General features: G+C 43.8%; 1 protein-coding gene across 2 annotated transcripts in view; it reads right to left on the minus strand.

Annotated features, from left to right (window-relative positions):
* Nucleotides 1–25,733, minus strand: part of SUFU (SUFU negative regulator of hedgehog signaling) — a 95,422-nt gene that overhangs the window by 13,540 nt on the left and 56,149 nt on the right. Inside the window, exons 5-10 of one of the 2 annotated variants that reach the window (XM_062579941.1) lie at nt 25,466–25,551; nt 23,332–23,404; nt 18,532–18,688; nt 16,929–17,040; nt 5,433–5,567; nt 3,806–3,944 (exon numbers count right to left, since the gene is read on the minus strand). In XM_062579941.1, the coding sequence (XP_062435925.1) occupies nt 3,806–3,944; nt 5,433–5,567; nt 16,929–17,040; nt 18,532–18,688; nt 23,332–23,404; nt 25,466–25,551 (702 nt within the window). The remainder of the gene's footprint in view (nt 1–3,805; nt 3,945–5,432; nt 5,568–16,928; nt 17,041–18,531; nt 18,689–23,331; nt 23,405–25,465; nt 25,552–25,733) is intronic. The other variant, XM_062579942.1, reaches the window with a different exon arrangement.

The following is a 25,733-nucleotide window of genomic DNA, read 5'->3' on the forward strand; positions in this document are numbered from 1 at the left end:
CCATCTCTGTGCATTGAATGAGGCAGTGTCCTTGCAAAAAAAACATATCATCATTCAGTTATATAATCTATTGAAATACACATGTGTAACAGGGTCAAGTCTAAACTGCAGAGACTGTTGTTGTTCAGCTGTTTCTTAAATTCTGGCTGCTTGATTTTGCAGTTAATGAGAACTCTTTAACTCTAGGTTTGTTTTTAGTGCAGCATATTGGCTTGTATGTCAGAGTTTGCAGCAATATCTGAAGTGCAACACGAATGTTGCACATGATCAAAGACTTGGATGTCATCTTCCCTAGAACAATGACTGCCTAAAGCAGCAGGAGCAGAAATTATCTGAAGGTAGCGTTAAACAAACCTCCTTCTCCCCTCTGGGGAGAGTAAGCAGTCCAGGTGAGCAAGGTAGGAGGGGAGAACAGTCTGCTTTGTGCTAGACGAGTAGAGAGCTCCACATAAAAGCAGAAGAGCTTTGCAGAAGCATGTCCTGACTCCCATCACTGGAGACTTAATGATGGTAATTCCCAAAGGATGATGCACGCTGACAGGCTTTGACACAAACTACCCCAGGATAATATTAATATGTATTAAAGGCTCAGGCAACTTTATTGGGAAGGGCTTGATCAGTAACACATTTCAACAGAGTTTTTATCACCTGCCTGAGCACAAGAAAGACAGGGAGGGAGAACACACGCACACTCTCACCTTGCTTTGGGTAGGCTTAGGGACAAACAAGGTTGATCTGTGATGGCACAGATGTGCTGTTTTGGCACAGCTGAGCTGTTGGGCCGAGAACCTTGGACGTTTCACCACGAATACGAATGCCACTGTGGGGCAGTTAATGTCAGAGCCTGTCTGCATGACCAGCATCCCTAACCCTCCAACGTAGGGCCAGACATTTCTTGCACAGCTTTTCACTCTGCACCTGGAACACGTGAGGAGAGGAGAGGAGTTTAGGAGGCAGTGTCAGGGCACTGATGTCACTGCGTTGGGGGAAGGAGGAATGGAAGAAAGAACTGCAGAAGCCTTTGATCATGTGTAATGTTAATGCAAGTGTTACACATCAGAGACTTTGCCACGGTAACTAGCATATAAACAGGAGTCTAGTGTTAACAAGGAGGACTTCTCGAATATGTTTGTACTTTTCTGAGTCAAAGCAATTTCCCTATTCAACAGTACATGACACAGTGGAAGAAGTTCAGAAATAAACCAGCCTGACATGCTTAGACCTTTAATAGAATTTAGCTTCTTAGAACTAATTAAATATTACTTAAATGAAAAAAAAATCCAAGTACTTGGGAAAGGTGCCAATTTGACAGCTCTGGAAAATGAAATAACCTAATCATCCCCAGAGCATGGGCAGCAGCAGGACAGGCTTCCCCTACTAACATGCCTCAAACGTGACCTGGAAAGGCTGTTGATAGAAATGGGGCGTATAATCTCTGTGGTCTAATGACTCCTTGCCTTTTCTGCTGAGACTGCTAAAATGGCTCCTGCCGAGTACCAGCTGCGGCGGTGATACGGACACCTGTCTGGGAGGAATGGCACTGGGATCTGCCAAACTCCTGTCATCTGCTAACCGTCCCTTGGAGCCTAGTGACTCTCAGTTTACTGCTCAGCCAGGGTGGCTGGAGCTGAGCAACGGTACAGCACCTCTCTGGCCTGTCCCCACCTTGGACACGCTCCACTCCAGCCCACGAGATGTAAACAGGAGGTACTGTGTTTAGTCTGCAGGTTTGGACTTTCACTGCACCACAGCTCAGGCCCAAGAGGAGTCAGTCTCTGGTTGTCACACAGACGTGGCCAGGATTTTTCAGGCTTATTGTTCCTCCCCCAAGATAGGAAAAAAGTCCACAGGAGGAGAAGCCTCCTGTTTTCTTGTCTCTGAACAGCCCCTCCATTTACATGCCTTTGCAACAAGCCCCTGCATTGCAGTGATCTGCTTTCAGCTGCCAACTCTCCTTGGAGCTCATCACTGTGCCTGGGGTCCCAAGTGAGGGAGGAGACGAATCCTCTCCGGGCCCCGCTCTGAAAGCTTTGCAGGGCTTGCCAACTTGGCCAGCTCAGACTGTTAAGGGACTAAACCAAACAGAATTTGCCTCCCTGGAAATTTTGTGCACCACAATTTCTTTTACTTCTGAAGTAAAGCCACACGAACCTCCCCTCCCTCCTCCACTCCCAATACCACAAGGGACTGCTGAACACAGATGAAGCCTCCTATTGCATATTAAGCCAAGAGCCTCAGACACTCCCACGTGTATCTCGCACAACCGGGTGCTCCTCCTCTTGTTCCAGGCTGCTTTTAGCCTCCCTCCCCCCCCAGGCTGTCCTCCTTCACTCTCATCACAGGGACAAGGCAGGAGCCAGCAGCAGAGCTGGTCACATAGGAAAAGATCCAATACATTAACCTTGTGTAGGATACAGGACAGGGAACTTGGTTCTTCCTACCTTTCAGAAGCCAGAAATTCCCCACCTTTCCCTCCTACTTACTAGAAAAACTTAACTAATTCTCAGTGCTTGAGTAACAGGCACAGAAACAACCAGGATCAAAAGGGTTAATACTAGTTACATGTCTGAATGGTGACCTAATTATTGCCATTCTTCACTGTTTAGAGGTTACCTGACTACTTTACATCTATCAATACCTTTCAAGATGTGATGCAAATGCAAACAAACACTCTTATGTTTGGAGTTAACACAGTCACAAGATCCTGTGTATCATGTGTTGGCAAGCACAGAAGCCAACACAGATGACCCACCCTTAAACCTGACCGTTTGCTGTTAATCATTACAGGAGTGTTGCACTTCCCAGCCTGTACAATCAAAGCATGCAAGTTCTTTGAAAATCCCTACACGAGATGATTCTAGCCAAGATCAGCAACTTTACAAGTCATACAGATTTCCAGGTATGATCTCCTCCAAACTTATGAACACAGGCAGTGGAATACCTTGAAAACAAGTCACTGGTAGGTTAACTGCAGCACTGTAATTCTAGAGCTCTGAGACAGACCTTTGCCTTAAAAACAGAAGGAGAGGCAAGAAGGCTACAGTAACAGTGAAGGCAGAAATGTACTGCAGGTATATAGACCTCAGAGATGGGCTTTACCACATACGTTTATAACCATGAAGAAATTAAAGGTTGGAATATCACTAAGACATCATACCATCAGTGCATCACTGGGGCTCAGTAGAGATGACCCTCAACACCAAGCAGATAGGGAGTTTCCAAGGAAAATCCATTGTACAGAAAAAATCTGAGTGCAGAAATTGTGTGGGCACTTCAAAGTACTGCATGTGTCAAGGAATCAATAGGAAAGACAGAACCAAAGGTGGTGGCACTCTGTGTGCTGCTCTCCTTTAAAGGATGATGTAAACCTGAGATCCTGACTCTGTAGGATCAAAGTCCCACAGCTTTCTCTTGAGATCAGCTTGCTAGTTCTTCCACCCTGGCTCCATTCTGGCTTAGGTCATTCCACTCTGCCTCCCCAAATTCCTTTCTAGAATAAATCAGAGCAAATGCAGCCTGCAAAGTGTTCTGTATCCAGGAAATGGATACTATTGCATTCACAGATGATTTTAGAACTTTCCGGCCACTGCTTGTCATTTTGAGTTCCATTAGTATAAATAGTAACAGTTCAACATTATTTTTTGAGCGTATAACTACTGAAAATACTGTGCAAGAAGTTTCAGAGATGCTGCAGCAGAACATGCAGGTCTGTTACACTTTTAAGCCACACAAGCCCTTCAACAGGATCATTTTCAGGACACTGTAAAGGAGGATGAGGGAAAGAAAGAAAGGGTGGCACTCTCACTTGTAACCAAGGTCCATGTGCTGCATAGGGGTGCTCTTCTGTAGCAAAGGCTCCTTCCACTCCTGTCGATACAAACGTGATTGCTGTATCCCCTGTAATGCTTTTATATGTAAAGTGCCGTCCATGTAACAGCCTTCCCCTGTGGAATAAAACATGTGTGCGTGAACTGAGAGGTTGTGAGCTGTATTCAACAGAACGATGAAGATGTATCACTATAACTTCTGCCAGCAGTGCAGAAAACTATTTTGACAGCAGCAACCATTAATTTTTTAGAAATATATGAATGATTTGCTCCCTAAAGTAGGTCACAAGCCTCTTTTCGAGACAGGGATTTTCCCTGTTAATTGTAGGGCCTAGTATCAGAATTAGAATACATCTAGATCCCACTGCACACCTCTCCCCCAGATGAGGCACTGATGTGTGTAAGGGCAGGGGACTGCCAAACCTTTCAATATGATGAAGGCTGTAGGAGAGAATCCAGACTCCACATCATGTGGCAATGTGAAAATATATTTCCAAGCAGGTCCATCAGTGGGGCCAAACTTATAAGCAGTAACAGCACCTGGCAGTCCATCACTCTGGTACTTGACAAATGTTATCTGAACCACTTAAGCATTTCAATAAAATGCCTAGAAGATATACATGCATGACCACCACAGTATCCCTTACTTTTTAACTCATTCAGTGCTTTTCACAGGGTAAATCATGACTCTCGTATTTATGCTCAGTGTCTCTGTGACACACGTGCATTGCTTCCAGTACATACCTGGAAAAACTCCAGGTAGGATATATGGTGCCTAACAACTGAGTCATAGTTGCTTGATGCATTATTGCTGGTCAGTTGAGCTGTACTAAGTGACCAGGACAGACTACTCATACATTTATAATGCTAAATAAAATATATTCATGTTAACTATCACTGTGGATTTCTCAACAGACAAGTGTGCACTTGCTGTTGATAAGTCTGGCTCCACAGACGTGTAACTTATTAAGCCAAAGTAACTCAATCACCTGTAATCATTTGTCGTGGCCCAGCAGTTCATCTTTGTGTTAAGGACTACAACATTTGTCACAAGTATTTTTAAAAATAGCACTGACTGAAATTATGGAAGCCTACAAGTCACTTACAGTGGTACAAGCAGCCTGAACCTTCAAAAGACAGCATGTAGAGTGTGCACACAATGTTTTGTTCCTTCCAACATAACTGACAGAGTTTTTCTACAAAATACACTTCCGTGCAGAAACTGACTGCAAATAGGCTTTGTACAAACACTTGTATTAAAGTCCACAAGCCAGAGTTAACAACTTAAGGGATTTCTGTGACAGAACATGGTAACACATCCCTTGTTTAGCACAGAGTTGGCACCATTAGACTAATAAAAAAATCCCATACAAACCCTGTCCTGTTTCAGCACTCAAAATACACTAGAGGAAATAAAAAGAATGAGAAACAATTTTACCATGATGAACACATATGCAAAGCATCATCTGTTTCTAATGCATTTTGGCAAAGTATCTCAGCTCTGGCCTTTAAAGATCCTTTGCATGCATGTCTGTATGGCGAAATGCTGCCACAGAGCAAGAACACTATTTTAGCACAGAGTTGAGAAAAGACTGCTTCACTTACCTTAGACACAGCGGAATCAGTGCTCCAGACTCCTGGTTGAATTTCAGGTGTACGCTCTCCAACTGCCTCGTGCGGATTAGCTCATGAGGAATGATAGCTGCTGAGCTCTCACTTTCTAAACTGTCCTTACGGCTTCTAAGAGAAGAGAGAGAGGGTCCATATTTAGGATTCCAGCGCTGTGAAAAAAACACATGCCTACTTCCGCTGTGATTCAGAGTGGCTGCGTAAAAATTGAAGGACACAGGAGCAAATTGCTACCAAGGCATAGCTGAGTTGTCACCAAGCCCTACAGAGATGCAGTTCCCCTCTGACTACAGGTCCCAGTGTGCAGTTCTTCACTTCGATTTGATGGCCTACAACCTGAATTGGTGAATATACATGGTGCTTGCCGTCCTAGAATAAAAGAAATGTATTTCTGTGAAAAACTAGAGAAAAACTACATTCTCTCAGAGCCTAAAGCACTATAAAATGGCTTAGAAGAATCAGCAGATGCGTCTTCATCCTTGTGCTTAATCTTCAGATTTTTTTAGGCAATGGTCTGCTTGGAAGTATTGTCCAGTCTTTTTTTTTTTTTGTCCTTCCTTGAATACTTCTGAGGTCATGAGGCATCCCTACAATTCCTCCCAAATCATTTAAGCTTTTGAGTACCCTTTGCTTCCACTAGCATCAAGTGAAACAGTCACAATACAAAATCTACATGTGATATGCAGGACATCTGCAGATTGCTCTCCCTTTGTGGAGGAAGCGGGGCTGCTTTAAGACAATATAGACCTTCTGTCTCATTCATTTATTCATTCTTGCAAGGCTAGCATGTTGTGGAGTTGTGATTAAAGGTTACATTTTTACACAATAAGGAATTTTGCCAGACAGAATCCTCCAGATAATCAAACAGGTATATCTCAAAATATTTGATCACAAACACATCGTGTTCAAAGAGCAGCAGCGTGACCCCTTACTTAATGGTACAGAATAAAGAAGGAAGGACACAGTTCCTTTTGTTCAGCAAATCTATGATCTTGGAAATGTCATGAATATGATGCATCTGACACATGGTTTATATTTACCCGACCTAGTCATCCATGTGATTTTTACACAGACAAGATTTTGTTAAGATAGTTTCTATAGTACAGAATCACCAGAGGAGGTACACAATGAAAGGAGGAAGAAGCTGAGAAAAAGAGGCCATATGATAACGTAGTTTTATCTTGCCAGACAAGCCAAAAATGAAACAAGGCTGTCAGGCCATGGCTCCATTTGCAAACATGGCTGCAACATGCCTGGCTCCTTCCTGCACTCAAGATGGAATCCACTTCTAACATGTGTCTGGAAAAAATTGTAAGGAATCATCAGAAGATGATTTTTTTGATTTATTACCTTATCTCCACTTGACTTTATGCATGGGTGTTGTCCAAAAATTACTCCCATCCACTACAAGCAGACAGACCTATAAATAGAGTTCAGTGTGGCTTCCAAACCAGAACAACATCTGCCAAGTCACCAAGTCCCAGGGGAGCCTTTCACCTGGACTTCTAAACTGCCCACTCTGAAATGAGGATACCAGCTAAACTTTTTGCATGCTGTTATCTTACAATGCCTTCCTGCCAATACCCAGCATGCCCAGGACAGACATATACACCAAAAAAAAAAGGGGGGGGGGGGGGGAAGGAGGAAAAAAAGGGGAAAAAAAAAGGAAAAGAAAATCAGAGCAGCTCAGCTCCCTACAAAATAAAGAACTGCAGAGCATTTCCCAAGTTCTGCTGTAAAGAACACACAAAAGCAATAACAGACCCAGCAAAGACACAGCAGTTAAGGATATTGCTCGTGTGTGGGGTAGGTTAACGGGATGACAGTCAGCAAGGTGTCAGTCTGGTGGGCTAACCCCAAAGCAAAGACACATCATGCTTTGTAGTCTATAGGTGGCACTTAAAGCTGTGTTTAATCTAGTTGAGCAAACATTTTACAGCTCTTTGTAGGTGGGGCCTTGAAACAGTGCAGTGGGCCAGCATTTTGCAGGCTGATTACCTGAGAAGTGCACAGTTGATTAATGATCAGTTGACCTTAAGCTAAGCTTCGCTTGAACTGCCTTATCAGATCTTATATACACAGTGAGCTGTGGGAAAGTCAGCCTGTGGTCTACCGCTTCCAATCATTCATTATCAATCCCCACCAAAAGGGTCAGCCATTAGCAACGCATGATTTTCATGCAGGCCATAAGCTTGCGCTCATTAAATGCAGTTTCAGAGTTTATGTACCTTGGAGCAGACCAAGAGTTATACAGCAACATTATTGCTACAGACAAGAGAGCCTGCCCTTCTCACCTCAACTGGCTAAGAGTGCCGGGCACGTCCCCTAACGCTGCTTCCCAGGTGATGAGAGCGGTAGTTTCGTGTTCCAGAAGGACAGAAAGTCAGAGGACAGTTCCCTAAAATCCTGGGCTCCAAACTCTGAGCAGAAGGTGGGTTTTCAGATTTCTCCTGTACAAGCCAGTACAGCTGCTAGCGCAACGGAGCCGCAGCCCTGAGGGGAAACAGCCTCCAGTTGTTAATGCAATAACAGAAATGACGACAATATTCTGGAGGCAAGGGGCAAAGCTTTCTAAGTCTTATTAAAAGCAGCAAATGCTGTTTGTCATTATATGCTCAAGAGAAGATGTTGACTAATGTATAACCATCAAACGGAACTGTCATGACTTTAAGACTGTCAATAATTATGACTTTCCTTTAATAAGTAACCAGTCCTTCTGTCAAAAAGGCAAAAGAGTGAAGCAAAATGGTAGTTAATACTTTGAATGACATGAAATTATTAATCCTTTCCACAAAACTTTTCCAAAACAGTCACGATCTCTGTGTTTCTTGTTTCACTTTGGTGGAGCTCACACAATTTCAGCTACGTAAAGTTCAGAGTGAAACTGTGACAGCAGAAACCAAATAACCTTCTATCTCAGCTATACCTTTCTAAACAAGGAATTTGTGTGCTGGGCCCTTCTGGACAGGCTGTGGGTTGGATGCAACATATCAAGAGGTCCCAGCACTATTTGGAGTCAGGCTGTAGCATCTGCTTTGGTATCTTAATGGGAATTGCAATCAGCCTTGGAGCCTAAGTGACTAGTCCCACCTCCACAGCAAGGGACCCCACATCACTTTTTTTTTCTAGCTACAGGCCCTGCTGTGGTTTTGAGAGTATCCTTCAAGAACGCTGTGGTGCAAAGGTTGCAACCAGGAGACGAGCATCCCCTCGCCCAAATCCAGCCTGTGGGCTACTGGTTGGACCCACATGGCGGCTGATGCAAGGAAGTTGGCCCATATTGTCCACAGAGAGGACTGCTTTCTCCACTGCTTTTATATCCCAAGGCATGTAAACCGATGAAAATTAAACAGAGCAAAATACACCTAAGCTGTTTTCAGTGAAGGGTGTTAACAGGTTTAAAGTTTGTAAAATGTTCAGAGATGCTCACTTGAAAGGTGGATTAGGAAGGTCACAAAGTGGCCCTGACTTCCAGACTCTGGAACACAGGGACTCTGTAAGCCTCATAAAAATTCTTTCATTGGAAATGGAAATCCTTGTACATGGACACTTCCAAAGGGTGATGGCCCAGATGAAGGGTCGGTGGGACTTCTAGAGTGTTATTAATAAAAAGCTCCTGTCATAACACATTCTGCCGTCCACAGCTTGTAGTTTTCAGTTTTAGAAGGAAACGTGAAAAAAGTTTGCTTTTTAAGACTAACATCCCTGATTTTACGACTGTCAGTTACCCGTAAGCCTTTGCTTCCTCCACCCCATCACCAAATAAATCAGCAGCAAAAACTGATGGAGTTTTATTTGTTATGACTAAGATCTAGCTGACTATCATGTAAAACGTTGCAAACTTTGTCTATTCCAGATTTAATGCTTCATCCAACCCACACAAGAAATTCATGTTTCTCAGTGTCCAGAAAAAACAAGTCTGCAAAAGCCAGGGCTGCTGCATTAGGAAAGGCTGTAGATTTAAATGGAAGCAGCATGCCGGAAATGCCCCAGTTTAAGGACTGCACATCTAGTGTTTTGTGAAACTGGAGGGGAGTTGGAGGAGATTAAAGCGCACTTCCCTCTGATTGGGAGCTTGTGGGAGGTGTAAACGTGGGCAGTTGTCAGATTAATTCTTTAGATGATTACATTCTTTTTGTTTCTTTAAAGCTGTTTGTAGTTGGGTTTGATGTCTCCTCTTCTGGGCAAGTGTATTGCTGCAGTTACCAAGGTGACTTTAGCTGACTTTCAACTATTTTTTCCAGCTTCGGTTTCTACCAGTAGCCTGCTCCTGGGTGGAGGGGAGAGGGAGGGGAGAGGGAGGAAGTGATGTTTGTTAGTTTTGCTTTAAATCTCATGAATGAAGACTAACAGCCCCTGAACTTAACCAAAGCTGTATTTGATTTTTTTAAGCAAGGTTTCTGTGAGAGGAGTAGTCAAGATTGTTGCAAAGGGGATCAAATGGGGACTGCAGCGTCCCTAGACCTCTGTTAACAGGGAGGAAAGGCCAGAGGAGACTACACATCCCAATGTGCTATGCTCCTTCTTGATGGGTGCAGCCACACGCTGGAACCTGTAGCCTCTCCTCGGGGCCCTCTCCTTGCATTAAGGATGAGAGTGGCTGCAACCTGTTTATTTTTATGCCAGTTAGCAGCAGCCCTTGGGGATACTGGAAAACTGCCAACGTAATCACTGGGTTGCGCAAAGTTTGGATGTCCCCTCCTTGTAATTCATGTTTTCGGCAGCCTCTTTTCAAGCAGTCCTGATGGCAGTTATTTTATGGGATTCAAGAACCACCAGGCTGATGGGATTAAGAATTCCAATCTTATTTGCTCTTGCATTTGCATTTTGCTTTATGATCAGAGTGCTTGAACCCATGGATCTGTTACTGAACCAGACCTCAGTTCCCTTCCAAGCTCTGTCACTGACATGGAGCATGATTTCTCTGCATTTCCAAATTACCTCCCAGGGGCTGCTGGAAGCTGTTCACGAGACGGATTCTGTAGGAATGGGTGCCCACTGCCCACTACCCTGAGTTACAGTCACTGCTTGCTTCCCAGGCACAAAACCTGTGCCATGAGTTGGCAAATGCAAATAATTAATGCCAGCTTACACAGCTAGGAGAGAGAGCTAAGCTCGTCTTCTGCACCGCCAAACTTTGGCTATTTCAAACTTCCTTGTTCCTCAGTGAAGATAGAGTCAAAGATCACTTAAGTGCCAGCAATCTTCCAGCATTTTTCCCACAATTTCCCCTGAAGGGCAAACCAGCAGTTGTGGGAAAGAGCCCTACAGCATCTTGGCACACAGACTTACAGGACACGTCACAGACGCAGAGGCAAGTGCAGAAACGGGGAGGACACTGTTACACAGATCCTGCTGTGATCATGCGTAGACAAAGCTAGTTTGAGTGCTCAGATCTGGGCACTCATCATCCTGGTTAAATCAGACAGCAAAAATTACTGTGTGTATTTCCTGGCACAGAGGGACCCCAAGGACAATGCCGGCAGCAACGATCTTCTTGCCACTCAAATATCCCTTCGGAAAGTGCATAACAACTACTGTCAGTGTTTGCAGGGGCCAGACTGTTCCAGACCTACAGCTGAACTGGGATTGAGAGATTTAAGCTGTGCCACTGGCACCCTGCAGTCTCATGGGCAAAGTCAAAAAACTCCTTTATGCGTCAGGTTCCCTGTCTGTCCAACAGAGGCATTCTTCCACGCAGGGGTGTCACAAGGATTAAGTCAATGTTTGCAGAACACTTTTGGAATCTCAGATGGGGAAAGGTATGCAGAAGTGCAGCTCAACATAGCGACCACTCTGCACTTCTACTGACGTTAGTTTTCCAGACATTTGCTTTCCTAGTTCGCTGGCTTGTCACCCAGCACTCAGCCTCATGCTGAGAGACACTCCCTGAAGTATACTGCCTCCCCCCGTACAGCATTCCTTACTCGAGCAAGACACCGCTGAATGGCGTCTCGATGAGAGAGTATGCCTAAATAAGCAGAACTGGGTTGGAAACTTACTGCTTAGTGGTTGCAGAATCGGAAAGTCTAGCCAGAACTAAACAATTTCAGAGAACACTGAAATGCTCCCCTTTATGTAAAAGTTTGCCTCCAAGAACTGAAGACAGGAAACCAGCTACATAGACAACAGCTTCCCTCCGCCCAAGTAAAGCAGCGATCAAAACCCAGCGCAAATGGAAGAAGCACAAATGGAAGAAGCAGAGCGCGGACTTGCTTGCACTATTACTGTAAGAGCTTCCTCAAAAATGTTCCTCAGATGGAGCTTGTTAATTTGCATTAACCTAATGCTACGCAAAGCATTTACTGAAAGAAAAAATCAGCATGCCCTATTTATCAAGTAAAAGGAACTACACAGAGTGGACTCCAGTCCTGCAAGTGGTAGCGCTGTTATTCATCTGCTCCTAACTTGGCACTAGAGTAGACTAGATGCCAGTCTGGGGTTATCCCAGGAGGACTTGTGGACTGACACAACTTCTCTTTTCCCACATGGGAAGGGCAACAACCTGAAACGCTCAGTGCACCAGAAGGTCACATCCAGGACAGTCTTGCCAGCCCCACCTGCCAGAGGGTTGTTCCCTGGCCGATTTGCCAGGAACCTGCTTACATTTCCCTACACAGCTGGAAATTGTTCAGGGCTGGATAGAATTAGCACATGGGCACAGAGCTACCATATGTTCAGGGTTTTCTAGACTCAACCTGTTTTTCTGTCTGAAAATTAAATGCAGATGGGATCTTAGATATTTGGGCAAGTCCTGGGCTCCCGGACAAATGACCACTGCGCCTGAGCAGCTCACCACTGATCCTGGGGGACCTTCGTGCACACTGTTGTCTGGGAAATCCCAGACAGAAATATGGGAACGGTGCGTGAGCTGCCTCTTGAACCACACTGCTTTATCCTTTCTGAGAAGGAGAAGAGATATAAACAATAGGGAGAAGCTGGATAAGCACGGTGCTTTGTCAAAGTAACACAGGCTTGGGAGACCTTTCTTCACTACTCAAACATCACCCGAGACACCGAAGACATGGGTGAACATTACTTGAATCCTGGCGCAACGAAGTGTAGCAATTACTGATAATTCTAGCCTCAACTTATGCAATAACGCAGTTTGCTAGCTCTAGCTTTCTATTCTATGGCTCAGCAGACAGAAGCAGTAGAGCTGTCTGAGTCAGCCAAGGGGCAGAAAAACATCACTTTCAGCAATGCTGCGTGATCAAGGGGACCCTTGAGGGGTAGAAAAGGTCAAGAATTCCCCTATCCCAACCCTGGCTTTCACTGCAACTGTGGCAAATTAACTCCTCTGTCCTCCTCCCAGAAGTGGAGATACTGCTCATCCACCTCACAGGAGAGCAGAGAACTAATTGCTGGGGACAATTAAAGACCCAACCCCAGAATTTATTGTATCAAGAAATGAAACAGCAAACTAAGCAAGACAAGTGTCACTGATCTTTGACATCTGGAGCCTCTGGCACACTGAGATCTTAACAGCAGCAGTGTTTAGTCTGACATCTAGACTTTCCCTGTTGATAACAGCTAACAGTATCCAGCAAGGGCAGAATCTGCACAGTTCAGGAGACTGGGAGCCTTGTGTTTTTGTCTGTCTGAATAGCACCTACCAAGCTGATGGGTTCTAAAAAATAAATAATGTGCTGCTATAAAGTACATTTGTATTCATGCACGCCTCATTTTTCCAAGTAGTAATCAAGAGTATTATGCTACCTATGGTCAAAATGATTAGTCATGTTTCCAAAGATTAATTTACATGTTCTTTTGTTTAATGCTGATTTAACCAGCTACTTATGAACTGAGCTAACAGTCATTTTGAGAAACAGATGTCCAATGCAGTTGCAAGCATTAAGAGTGCTTTTATTCATATCCTTAGGAGAAAAGGGGCTACACAGTCTACAGTAATAACATTAATGAATCAAAGTGCTCAGCTGCCCAACAGGGTTTTGACAGAAAACAGCTTTTTCTCAAAGGAACTTTTTTTAGGACTGTGGGACAGCAAACAACTGGTAATATGCATGCTTAACATATAAGTATGCGCTTTGCTGGAGCCAAAATACTGAATTAAGCCCTATCTGCAATCAAACAAACAATGTAAGGCTTTTGTGTAAGTGCTGAAACTGTAGCAGCGCAAAAATAGGCAAGTCTCTGTATGAGTCCCCACAATTTTATACAAATAAATATTAGAAAGTTTGAGTGTTTCTGGCACTACATTGTGACACTGAATGCAAAAAAGGTTGTCCGCTCTAAACCCCGATAGATTGCTGTGGGTAGGTGGCAGGGCTAGGATAAGAAAGGGAAGAAAGCTAGTAGGAAAGCAGCCAGTGGCTGCAAATCTATGGTAAATAAACAGCACATTCCTCTTCTGCATGAAGCCATTAGAGTCTGTGTCAGACTTGAACGTCCTAATGTCAGCTGGGTGCAAATTTGATGGCCTGAGGTTCTGCAGCGCTTCCTATGCAAAGTAGATTTGGAACAACTTGCCATGCCCCGACAGAGCACTTCTGTCAAGTTTCTGAGGAGCCCCTAATGCGCCAGTTATTCACAGGGCCCTTGCAATGAACCACGGGTTTGATATTTTATGGTCTGATGTGTACAGCGCAGGATATGATTACACACAAGCCTGGCTCCCATCAGCCAGCACCTCGTAATCGTTAACATGTTTATCCTTGTGGTGCCTCAAGAAGATGACACTGTTATTAGTCCCATTTTATAGATTCAGAACCGAGGCTCAATAGCTAAACTACTTGCTTTATGTTACACAAGATTTACACTGAAGGACAGAACAGAGTCCCAGCTCCACTAGGCCCAAGCAAGGATAGTACCCAAAGGAGAAGATCTGTGTGTAGAGCTATCCTCCATTTCAGGCCCCCACCTACAAGTCCTACAGAATCATTCTATCCAAACTAGGTTTTCTGCCTTTCATGTCTTAGCCTTTGCTACTACAAGCACCTGTAGCAAATGTGGATGTAGATATACTACTACATGCAAAAGCTGAACTTCTAAGTTACTGCCCTCTACAGCAGTGGGAGATGAGAGACTCCAGACCATGCTCATGTACTAAGCAGCAGCTTGTCCATCTTTGCTCAAATGCAGAAGATATGCTCAGACAGTGTATTAAAAAAGCCCAAAAGCTAGTAAGATCATTCTACTTTACTCTATATCTACCCCAGTGGGCTGGAAAAAAAATGTGGACTGGTAAGTGTCAGCCACAACAAGGCCAATCAGGCCTGATTTAACTACAAGTTAGTTAGAGACTGCGAGTAAACACTGCTTCCCAGCACAAGCTTCTCCTCCCAGTAAGGACATGCCATTGAACAAATTCCACTATATTTGCTATGTGAATCAGGGAAAAAAAGAGCATCTGTATGGAAAAGACCTTTTACAAACTCTGACTAGTCAGTAAGTACAGAGGAAGGCAGTGTCAGGAAACACTGCTGTTTTAGTTGAGATCTCCTCTATTGCTCAGATGCTAACTATCACCAGAATCACTGCAGGCAAGACACACAGCAGTCTGATAACTCTCTTTCCTTAATTGAATTGCTATTATGGAGAAACAGGCTATCTATCAGTTTCCACAGTGGTAACCATAGACCTCAGAGCAATGTATTGATCTTCTGGGAAACAAACACTGGGAACCTGCCATCTGTACTATTAAGGCTTCAGGGAAGGTGAGCGCACAGCTACTACAGGTAGGATAGATTTGCTAAAAAGGGCACTACACAGACATGAAGCTCCAAATTTGACCTACCTTCCTCTCTGTCTCAGAGCTGTTAAAAACTCAGGTAAATATTTGTGTGTTCCATCTCTGACCTCTGCTAACATTTCAGCACTCCGTCACAAGCATATCTCTGTTTACCTCACCATGGATGATACAAAGCTTTCTTATCTGAGCAAAGACTGCCTCCCAGCAGTGAGGCTTACCTAGCAGTTGCCTCCCTGCCCTGATGAGTACCCAAAATATTTCTGGTTGCCCCAAACCACTGCGAACACAGGGCTTTTACTGGGCATGCAAATACTTGCAGGAGCCCACTATCCTTCAGAAACGCTGTTCAATACTTTTCAGTCTTCTAAGGCTGGAGGCGATTCTTGCAAATCACACAGTATCATTTTATTTTTCCAGTGGGACCAACCTTTCAGCAGAGAAATATCACTTGGAATCTCAGTCAGGTCAGAATCTGGCTCAATACAATTATTACATAGCAAAACTAAGATTATTCTTCAAGCAGTAATAAAGCCACTTGAGATGTTTTTGAAGAATACCACTACCTCATATTATTTACCAGTCCATTGCATCAGCAATTGACATAATACTTCCCCAAAGGACTTGGTAGCTCAAAAATATTCAGAAGTCAGCCAAATCAGAACTCACACAAAAAAAGGAACAAGAACAAACAACAGGGTTCTAATAAAGTTTTAAGAATATTTTTCTTGTATAATGCTTGAATCAAGAATGAAACACAGGAACTGAAACAGAGCAGGATGTTGGGCCTCCCTAGCACTCCAGGAAAGAGCCTGATGATCTTTACTCTTTGAACAAGAAAGTACAAGTGTTCATAGGAGACTAGGAAACAAAAAGAAACATCAAGATGAAAGAATGCTGCAAAGATGCATGTATTTGCTTTAGATTTAGATTTCTTCAGATTTAGATGAATATAATTGATGGGAATAGACTTAACCAGTAACTTAAATGTAAGCAAAGATGGGAAGGAGAAAAAACCCACAGAACTGAAGTGCAGACATAGCAAATGGTTGAGACCACAAGTGATTGCTTTTAGATTCAAACATTACAAATAAGACAAGATCTACAGGGCCACCTAATCCATCCCACTTTACCTATAGCCTGTAGACAAAAAGATACCAGGGTGGTATCTGCACATGATTAGCGCCAGTACTTGCCTGCTTGAGCCAAACAAGATCAAAGTCACTTTTATACACACACACACACACACAAAAAAAAAAAAAAAAAAAAAAAGAGAGAGAGAGAGAGAGAGAAGAAACCCCCCAAACCACTCCACAATAATTTAACCAAAAAGTTTGTAATTATGAGTTTAAAAACAAAATGCTCAGACAAAAATATCAAACATGCTCTGTTCCACCTAGCTGTCTGGATAGTGTGGCACCGTTTGACCCAGTACATCTTACAGAGCTCAGCCCGGTCTGACCTCAAACACTACACTGTGAGCAGCAAGTCCTCTAGGACATAGTCAGAGCTGCTCTGCATTAGCAAGGCTTGCCCAACATCCATCTCAAGATCTGCCCTCCTGAGTATTAGCCTAATAACCCAGCCTGAGCAACTCTTTTCCCTTTATTCTTACACTTTGCAAATATTTGCTGTTATCTTTCTTCTTCCCCTACCAAGTCTTTTTTCCACCCAGCTTTGTGGTTTTCACAAGGTTTTGTTTTTCACCCTGAGCTCTTAAGTCTTCCTTCTCCTGTCATCCAAGAGCGCAGAATTAAACTTACGGTGCTCGGTCATGGTTCAACCCATTCTGTCTTTGTGCATTTATTGGAGGTAGAACAGGTTTGCTGTTAATCTCAAGCCCTCTCCGCAAAGTCTCCCTGATTTGCTCCGTATCTGCAAAGAGAATTTGTTTAACATGATTTATCGTCCCCCAAAACGTCACACAAGAAGCTGTCAGCTTTTCCTAAAAGGCCTGTTTCTATGGTGTGCTTCATTCAAACCCTTCCCCTTCAGAAAGAAATCAATAAGGCTAAATACCTAATGGTTCTTCTTGGAGCTTAGAAGTTATTTCAAAGTTGTTTTGGGCTGCTACGTTATGTCAGGCAAGGAGAGCTGGAACCTTTGCACTACACTGCTGTTGATGAGGAAATTCTGAGTAGCTTTGTATTCCTTCCATAAATGAGGTGTTTGCTGCTTCTGCAGCTCTTGTAGAACCTCCTGACACTTCCAGCTTTCATGAAGGGAGGAGGCATAACTGGAGTTTGTTCCTTTACCAAACTAGTGCAAGATGGTCCCTGAGTTTCTGTACTTGGCTTTGCAAATCTGTCAATTAATTTACAAAAATATCCACAAGAGAAAGGAATTTTATGCAGGGTAAGCTTCATCCTCAAGCTGACATTTGAAAATAAACTGCAAATTATGCAGTTCGAACACAATCTTTCTACTTTTTTATTTTCCTGTAATGCCTAACAGCCAAATACTTTAAAAGGATGCTTGTACCCCAACTTTCTTAGACATCTCTTTGTCTTTTTGAGAAACGAGAGAATCGAGTGTAGAACAAAATATCCAAGTTATTTCAGAATCAGCTGAAATAACTTGGACAGGCATGGACAGGCAAATATCACTGTGTAGACCTGACTCAGGTTTTTCATTTGTGGGGCTTGAGGAGAACAGTGTCTAGTCTTTTCAGACTCACTGCAGTTCAAAATATTTGCACAGAAGCCAGATGGAATGCTACATGCATTTATTTTTCTTCCCCCCTATGGGATCAAAAACAAGCAAGATATCATTCCTATGGAAACCATCATTAATTTCTGGAAATCTCAAATCCTTACATTTTACATTAGTTGATCAGTTTGAAAGCTAACGTGTAATTTCATGTGTGCTTAATGGCTGTGACATCTGTAGCCTGAGGTGGCATCTCACTGCAAAGGGGAACTCCACTGTACTCAATTCCTTCTTTCCAGAGTTATGTATTTGCAAGTATCACTTGACTTCAGCTACAGCAACATGCAGTGTCAGTCCAACTTGACACTCAGGAAGTGACAATGTTAAAAAGGAAATATGACCTGGGAAAATGCAGTTGCTATACCTTGCAGGTACTTAAGGTCCTAGTTTCGCCAGGGCTCAGTTTAACTTTAGAGATTTAGATTGGAATAGCCTAAAAACTGGAAGGTAAGTTCAGACAAAACAATGCAAAGATCTCTCTCAACTCCTCCCATCTTCCTCGAAGAGGCCATACCAAAATTAATTCCATCCTCTTGAGATACACTGAGCCTTCCCATAAATGTGGTGTTTGTTATGCATCCCACAGTGATTCACGACTCAGCCCACTGCCCAGACCCATCAGAGAGCGGGCCCAAGGACCAGTGCAGGACTTCTCACCTTTCCCGGACAGCCGCCGTGGCTGGGTTCCAATGCAAATGCTCCTGCTGTCTTCGTCATCCTCCGGGGGCCGGCTGAGATCATCCCAGGCACACTTGGCACTCACGCCGCTCAAGTTTGAGCCATCTGTCTCAATTCCTTTGTCGACTCTCTCCTGCTTGAAAATATGCAAAACCCCAAGACTTTTTTGGGTGCGGCTTGGATGTGAGCTGAAAGCCCTCTGGCTCTAGGGCACCATCAGCTCAGCTGCCTTCAGCAGCACTTACACATCCTTTCCTGGCTGCTGTTACCACACTTTGCCTCTCCATCCTGATCAGCCTGCTAAGGGTGGTTGCACAATGAGCTAAATTAGGGAGCTGACCTGAACTGGACCAAATCTTTTTTTGTAGCAGGTTGGTTTAAATTCTTACCCCATCCCAACTGCTTCACTGCGTGGTCATTGCTGGCACAAAACAGGGAAAGACAGAGGTGGAAATGAGTGGCCGGGCGCATGCAGGGCTGCTTTTTTCAGTGTCAGCTCCAGTTTATAGCAACTTGAAGCATTTATGATACTACAGTGTATACTCCTCTATGAAGCACAGCTTGACAGTCTACCTGTTTTATGTCAGTGATAAACTCTTGAATAACTAGATTTAAGACCCCTTTCCAAGATTACTGAGGAGTCCCAGAATAAAAATAGTCCACAGAAGGCTCAATGTTCACAAGAGTTCATTATTTGCAAACTGACCAGATAACTACCGCTTTTCAATACACCGGTGTGTTCAGTCGAGTACAAATGTGCAAGGGAGACTCAAGATCTATGTGCACATAAAGCTTTTGCTCAGCTCTGTTGCCAAATACACGAACTCCATCCCTTGCGAGTTGGGATTTCCAAGCATGTAACCACTGTTTGAGTCTAGGAACATGTTGCACAGAAACAGCATGCAGCTGGATATTCTTAGACACAAGGCATTTTTTCAAGGACACATGCATCTGCTACCAGCAAGACTCTGCCTTAAGCTACAGGCAAAACCTCCAAGGACTCCTACCTGCTAACAGGAACAGGCACTAGTCTGAATTTCCACCTATTTCCCACAAGGGGGTAATGTTGAGCTGGACAAACCTAGAGCTGAGTTGCAGAGGGGAAGGGCTGCTCTTAATGCTTTACCTCTCAGCTGGCACTGAACAAATCAGGCTCATTTCCCCCCCCCTTCAAAAGGGGTGTCACTTCTAATACCAATCAGCAGCACTAGCAAGATCTCCATCTCACTATATACATCTGGCTCACTTCAAAACATGTGATAACTTCTGCAGCACGCAAGACAGGCTTTGAAGATTTGAGGGAAGAGCAGAGCAGTTCTCTGCGTGCTACACACAACAGGAGCAGATCTCACTCATTATTCCTACCCTCTGGTTTGACCTTGCCACTGAAGTCAAGAGACCGTGGGAGCATTCAGTGCTCTGTTCCCTAAGAAGCAGTTTCCATACTAAAATCCACATACGCTCCTCCCCCTGCCCAGCTGAATACGCCGTACCCTATACAGAGCATTGCCTGTTCTTGTGACCATTCAAGAGAGGATTTGAGCAGCCCCAAGATAAGCACGAGGACTTGGGGTGTGGTTGCACAGCAGTTTAAGCTGATCTAATTCACAGTGGCTGCAGTCCCACCCTCCCCCATGTGCTCCTACCCCTTTTCCTAAGCCATTTTTTTTCCCAGCTGCAGCAGCTCCCTGAACTGTCTCCCTGGCCCAAGGCATCATGCAGAAGCCTGCAGCTAAGGGCAGGACCAGAACAATCCTGGCTTAGACAGATTTAGGCAGCTAAGAAACTGTCTTCCTTCTGCTTCTTTCCCTGGAAGAAGGCTACCACTTAACGGCATCTCCCTCCAGTGTCATGGAAAACTGGCTTCTGGGAAAGAGTAATGGGAGAACCTGAGAAATAACAAATCTGCAGTAATTTTCTCTTGTTATATCCTAAATATAAAATGAGCTCTTGCACCCAGAAATAGAAGTTGTGGGGAAAAAAAATGCATCCGATCCTACATATATAAATGATGCTTTACCGGGTGGCCCCTCAGGGAGCTCGCACGATGCTCTGTGAGGACCGAAATCAGCTGGTGCAAGGACAGGGAGCTTTGACTTGTTAGCATGGTTATTTTTCGTTCCACTGACTAGGGATGCACAGGAGAGCCAAACTTGCCCTTAAGGAGGTAGAGGAAGAGCCCTGAGGCCTCCAGCAGGGGACAGGCTCTCCTGGGAAGCGCTTCTCCCCGAGCATAGCCAGGGGCCCCACTCACACAGTTAGCACCCCTGGAGAGGACACAGAAGCTAAGGGAAAGGCTCTGCAGCTCATCTGCATCTCAGCTGGTTTGCAGAGCACTTCCTTAGGGGAAGAAGTGCTGCTCCGTTGGCGTCTCTTGGAGATCAAGGGGAAACTGATGGAAATGAGCTGGCCTAAGGCAGCCTAATTTGCATGCCTGTTTTATAACATTTGCAAGTGTTGATGCTAAAGGAGGGAAAAAAAAAAACTCAGTTGGGGTGATGCACAGTGTTACCCCATCTTCAGCCAGTTAAGATATGCCTGGGCCAAGGGGCTCTTCCTCCTCCCTGAAAGGCAGCCTGAGCAGGAGGCTGGAGGAGCTCAGGGCAAAGGAGGTTCTGCTTTTTCTATCCCCATTTTCCTCTCAGCATGTGGGAGAGATGCTCTGAGGCTCTAAGTCATTGATCCCTTTCTAAATGAGCCAGAGCACTGCAGCGTGACCCACAGAGCAGCAACCACAACTCAGGAAATTCAAATCAGCTTTATTCTTTTCTGAGATATCTGCTAAGACACAAGCAAAGCGCTGAGAATCAGTGCAGAGCTAGGGCCCAACAGGGACTGTTTGACAGTACTGCCAGGGAAATCTGAATAGCCTGCGGGGAAGCCTGGCTGAACAGAAACCAGCCAGTGTTGCCACAGCGTTAATTGCTGACATCCTGGGATGACATCTTAGTTGGGACCCCATTCGCAGCGACTTCGGACAGAAAGTACAGCCGCTGCTGCCAGCGCTGGGTTTAGGCCTCAACCAATTCCCACAAGAAACAAAGCAGTCTCAAAACAAGCTCTGCCCGCTTCCCAGGCGGGCAGCGTGCGCGCTGGCTCCCGGGAAAGTTCTCCATTTTCTCTCCCTTCTCCCTCCCTCGCCTCCACTTATCCTCTAGCGATGGCTTTCAGCTCTGGGGCACCAAGTAACACCCCGAAGAAAACGCCGAGTGAAAGCCACTTCATCCTTCGGCCGCTGATTCAGAGCAGCAGGCCCGACCCAGGCTGGCACAACCTTGTTCCTGGCACTTTGCAGAGGCTCCTCCTGGGACTCAGGACCACAGAAGAAGTTTCTGCCCCGGGTCTCCCTCACAGTCTGCCTTCAGTGGCGGCATGGCAGAAAGGAGTATACACATACCTGCACATACTCACTGCGAGAAGGGCAAGAGGGAACAGAAACATGTTTTCAACGTGAGGACGCCCGGAAAGACCACAGACAGCAGCTTTCAGTGGCAGGACACACTAGTGAGGGAGAAGTACTTTCCTATTTGCCTTAACTTGCCTTGGCTGACTCAGATTCCAGTAAGCTGGAATCATTTCATTTACAGTAAATCGAAGAAAATCTTGTTATCATTAGGAATCATCAGTGTGTACAGAACAAACACCCTCCAGGAGGGAAGAGGGCACGCAGGCAAAGTTTTCAAGAGTCTGAAAATTAAAAAAAAAAAGAAAACCTTCCCATTGTATTAGCATCCATGTTGTGGGACATCTGTGGAATCTTTTTTTCTCTCTCTCTCAGATTGGGGTTATTTTAGATGAATGAATCCCTAAAAGCAGTAAAAGTAGAATTTGGCTTTATTCTTAAGCTTTCAAAACAAAAAATGTGAGGCAACTAAGGCTAATCAGATACAGACACACAAGCCATCAGCAAATACAATAGCTTGTAAAACGTGAACACACGCACATGCCCTCCCCGGCTAAGCCATAAGTTCTCTGCTAAAGGAAAATTCTCAGTGATTCACTGAAACAAGGTCAGCATGACACTGGATTTGCTTGGGACCCATCTACATTAGCATCAAACCTCTGCTGAAGGGATGCAGAACTGTCTGTCAAATAAATAAATCAGCCATAGGCCACAGGACGCTAACCTTCCTGCACCTCCATACAGGTCCTATTCTTGTCTTTTAACTTTAGAAATTAATTTGAACTCTGAAGCAGAAGGTTTAATATATCATCCTGAATGTATTATTAATGATAACTGTATGACACACTCTTGGCTTCCCATTCTCTTCCAGATTAAACTAACTACTAGGCCTCAAGTGACTTCCTAGAGGAATAAGTTACAATGTCGTATCTGTGAAAAAATATTACTTTAGCAGGCTTTGAATTTTCTGCATATCTCCTTATATTTGCATATAAAATGAAGAAGGAAGTTCCTGATCTATCTTGTCTAAATCATGTACAATTTCATACGCTTACATCTTTTTTTCTCCTCTTTCCTTTCCAAAACAAGCAACCCAAATCTTACTAATTTGTCTCACATATGGCACTGCTCTTTTGGTCCTCCTTCTCTACATTTTTTCCTAGAGCTGTCATATGCCTAGGCTTGAACATGTGCACACCTGAACATTAGAACCACCTCAGAGGGCAAAAGGAGTCTTAAAACAGTTCTGGGATAATTGTAAATGTTGGAAAGATCACAGTACATCTGCAGGAAATAATAGAGCAGCATTAATACCATTAAACCAATTTCTCCTGTCTACAACAGAAGACCTGACATTTTATTAACTAAAGACATACTTGCAGATGTGGGTCAATCTCAAATATTGTCTCTCCTCTTCGCATATCTGTTATTAACCAGGGGCCGCCAGCTCTACAAAGAAAGAAAAGTAATGAACCAAACAGGGACTTTAGCTAGTACTCTTCACATGGAGTCTCCAGGGTGGACTTGTACTTGGAAGAGGCACAAAACCATTAAAAAAAAGCCTAGAAGCCCCTTCACACTGCATATATATCCCATTTATCCTTTACACTTTTACATAATGAAAACCTGACTTACCTGCCTAGCATCTGTCACCACCAATCTTGCAACACGATCAAGATCAACTTAGGCTATCCCCTGCGTGGACTCTCTTACCCATACAAGACTGAACTGCATTTTATTCTTGGTAGGTAACTCTGAATTGGGACAGAGAAGTCCAGCACAACGTGGGCCTAGGAAAGGCAAGCAAGGCCAGGGGCCAAGATTTACCACCTCTATTACACGTCTAAGGATGCAGCAGGGTCCCAGTGGGACTTTGCCTTTTGCCGAGATCAGCCGTCATGTTCAGTACCATAAAAAGCTTATTGCTGTGATTAATATCCTCACAATAGATGTTTTGCCTGGTTGGTACTTAATGGCTGCATACTCAGGTGGTTCAGGAAAATCTGTTTTCATTAGCAATAAAAGTTGGAAGGTCAAGATGTTTCCTAACAAAGGTGATAGAAAACATTACTAAAAAGATAAACTATCTGCGGACTTTAATTTAGGTCACGATGCACACAGACTGCAGAAATCAGTTTTAGAGGGTGTTTTTCATTTGAAATAAAAACTGAACTCATCTGGAATTGCCATTAAAATTTCACTTTAATATTATACTTTGTTATTGCAGTCAAAAGCCCCTTCCTCTGGCCTTATCTGTTATAGTCTCTTAAAGCACTTGCAGTCAGAGCACTGAGAGTCAATATTCTATAGCTCCTCAGATGCATTGATAGCCACTCTTTTTTCACATCATCTTGGAAGCTGTTAATTGTTAACTGCAAAGGTGCCACCTGCTTCAGCTCTTCACCTGGGACACAAGAGACTTTCACCCTGATGCCACAACATCATCAGTAGTTTGCAGCATATTTGGGCTTCATTTTATCCTTGGAAAGATGTTTGTACCCACAGCACAAAAGCAGTACTTTCCCCAAAACAAAATAGGAGAACAGAATGAGGAAGGCAGCATGTTTGCACAGACGTCAGAGGAACCAGGGGGGTTGCAGGCAGCATTTATTGCCTTGAAGTCCCAGAAACAAAGTTTGCAGCTGCACAGATTCTCTCTTCTCTAGGGCATCCTTATGAACTATCTGCACTTGTGCCTTAGAGGGGAAAGATTCAGAAGAAATTTAAGAAGTTCAAGAAAACCAGAAGCAAAGGCTGGACGAAAAGTCAAAACTGAAATAAAAGTCCATTGTGGGACTAGAGAGTGGGCTATGGTGCCCAGGAGCACATACTCAAAAATATTTTATTTAAAATCTTCCAAGCTACTATCATACTGCAATAACCTCCTCTAAATATGAAAGGAAAACATTTAAACAAAACATCTGCAAGTTAAAAAAAAAAAAAAAAAAGTTTAGCTGCAATCTGGCAGCAAATAATGCATCAACATATCACACAGCATTTTAAATCTATCTCCTCCTTGATCCAGCATTATAATGGAGAAATAATAGTGGACATCACTAGCATGAACACTGCTCCTCTCATTGAGTTTGCCGTGATTTTCTCACTTTCAGACAATATCCAAGCTTTACGAGGCATTGTAAGTCAGACCTTCTACCTTCCTTATTTTGGACTACACAGAGAGGACAACCAGTAACAGTTATCCTGATTCTTCCAGGAAGAATCAATGAGAAAATGCTGCATGCACAAGAGGAAGGAAATTAAGCTTTCAAGAGGTCATTCTGTTCTACCCAGAACACGTTGACTTTCACAAGCATTAACTTGCCATTTAAGTGTCTGTACATGAGAAAACAGTTGCAATCAATTCCCATTTCCAGCTAGAGCAGAAGATTAAGTTTCATGAACAAGTTAAATACTATTAATAAAAAAAACAAAAAACAAAAAACAAAACAATTTAATTGTTTATTCTCAGAACACTCTTCTATATGGGGCTGTACAAACTAATACACTTACACAGGCACAGTCCGAAGCAGTTCCAAGATCCCTTGTCCATTCCACTGCTGAGCGGCATGCAGCTCCTCAGTGCAAACCCCAACAATCTGGAATAATAATTAAAAAAGAGATACTAAATCGTATGGGAACAGTGCAAGAACCATAGAGAAAACATGCCATGTACTCCTACATCAAACTCAAGATACAGGGAAATGTTGTTTATTTAAACTAACTACATCAGAATGGAGCTTGAGACAATGGAGAGATTCTGCAGCTCCTTATGCCCTCT

This window comes from Rhea pennata, chromosome 7, assembly GCF_028389875.1.
Source record: "Rhea pennata isolate bPtePen1 chromosome 7, bPtePen1.pri, whole genome shotgun sequence".
Lineage (NCBI taxonomy): Eukaryota > Metazoa > Chordata > Aves > Rheiformes > Rheidae > Rhea > Rhea pennata.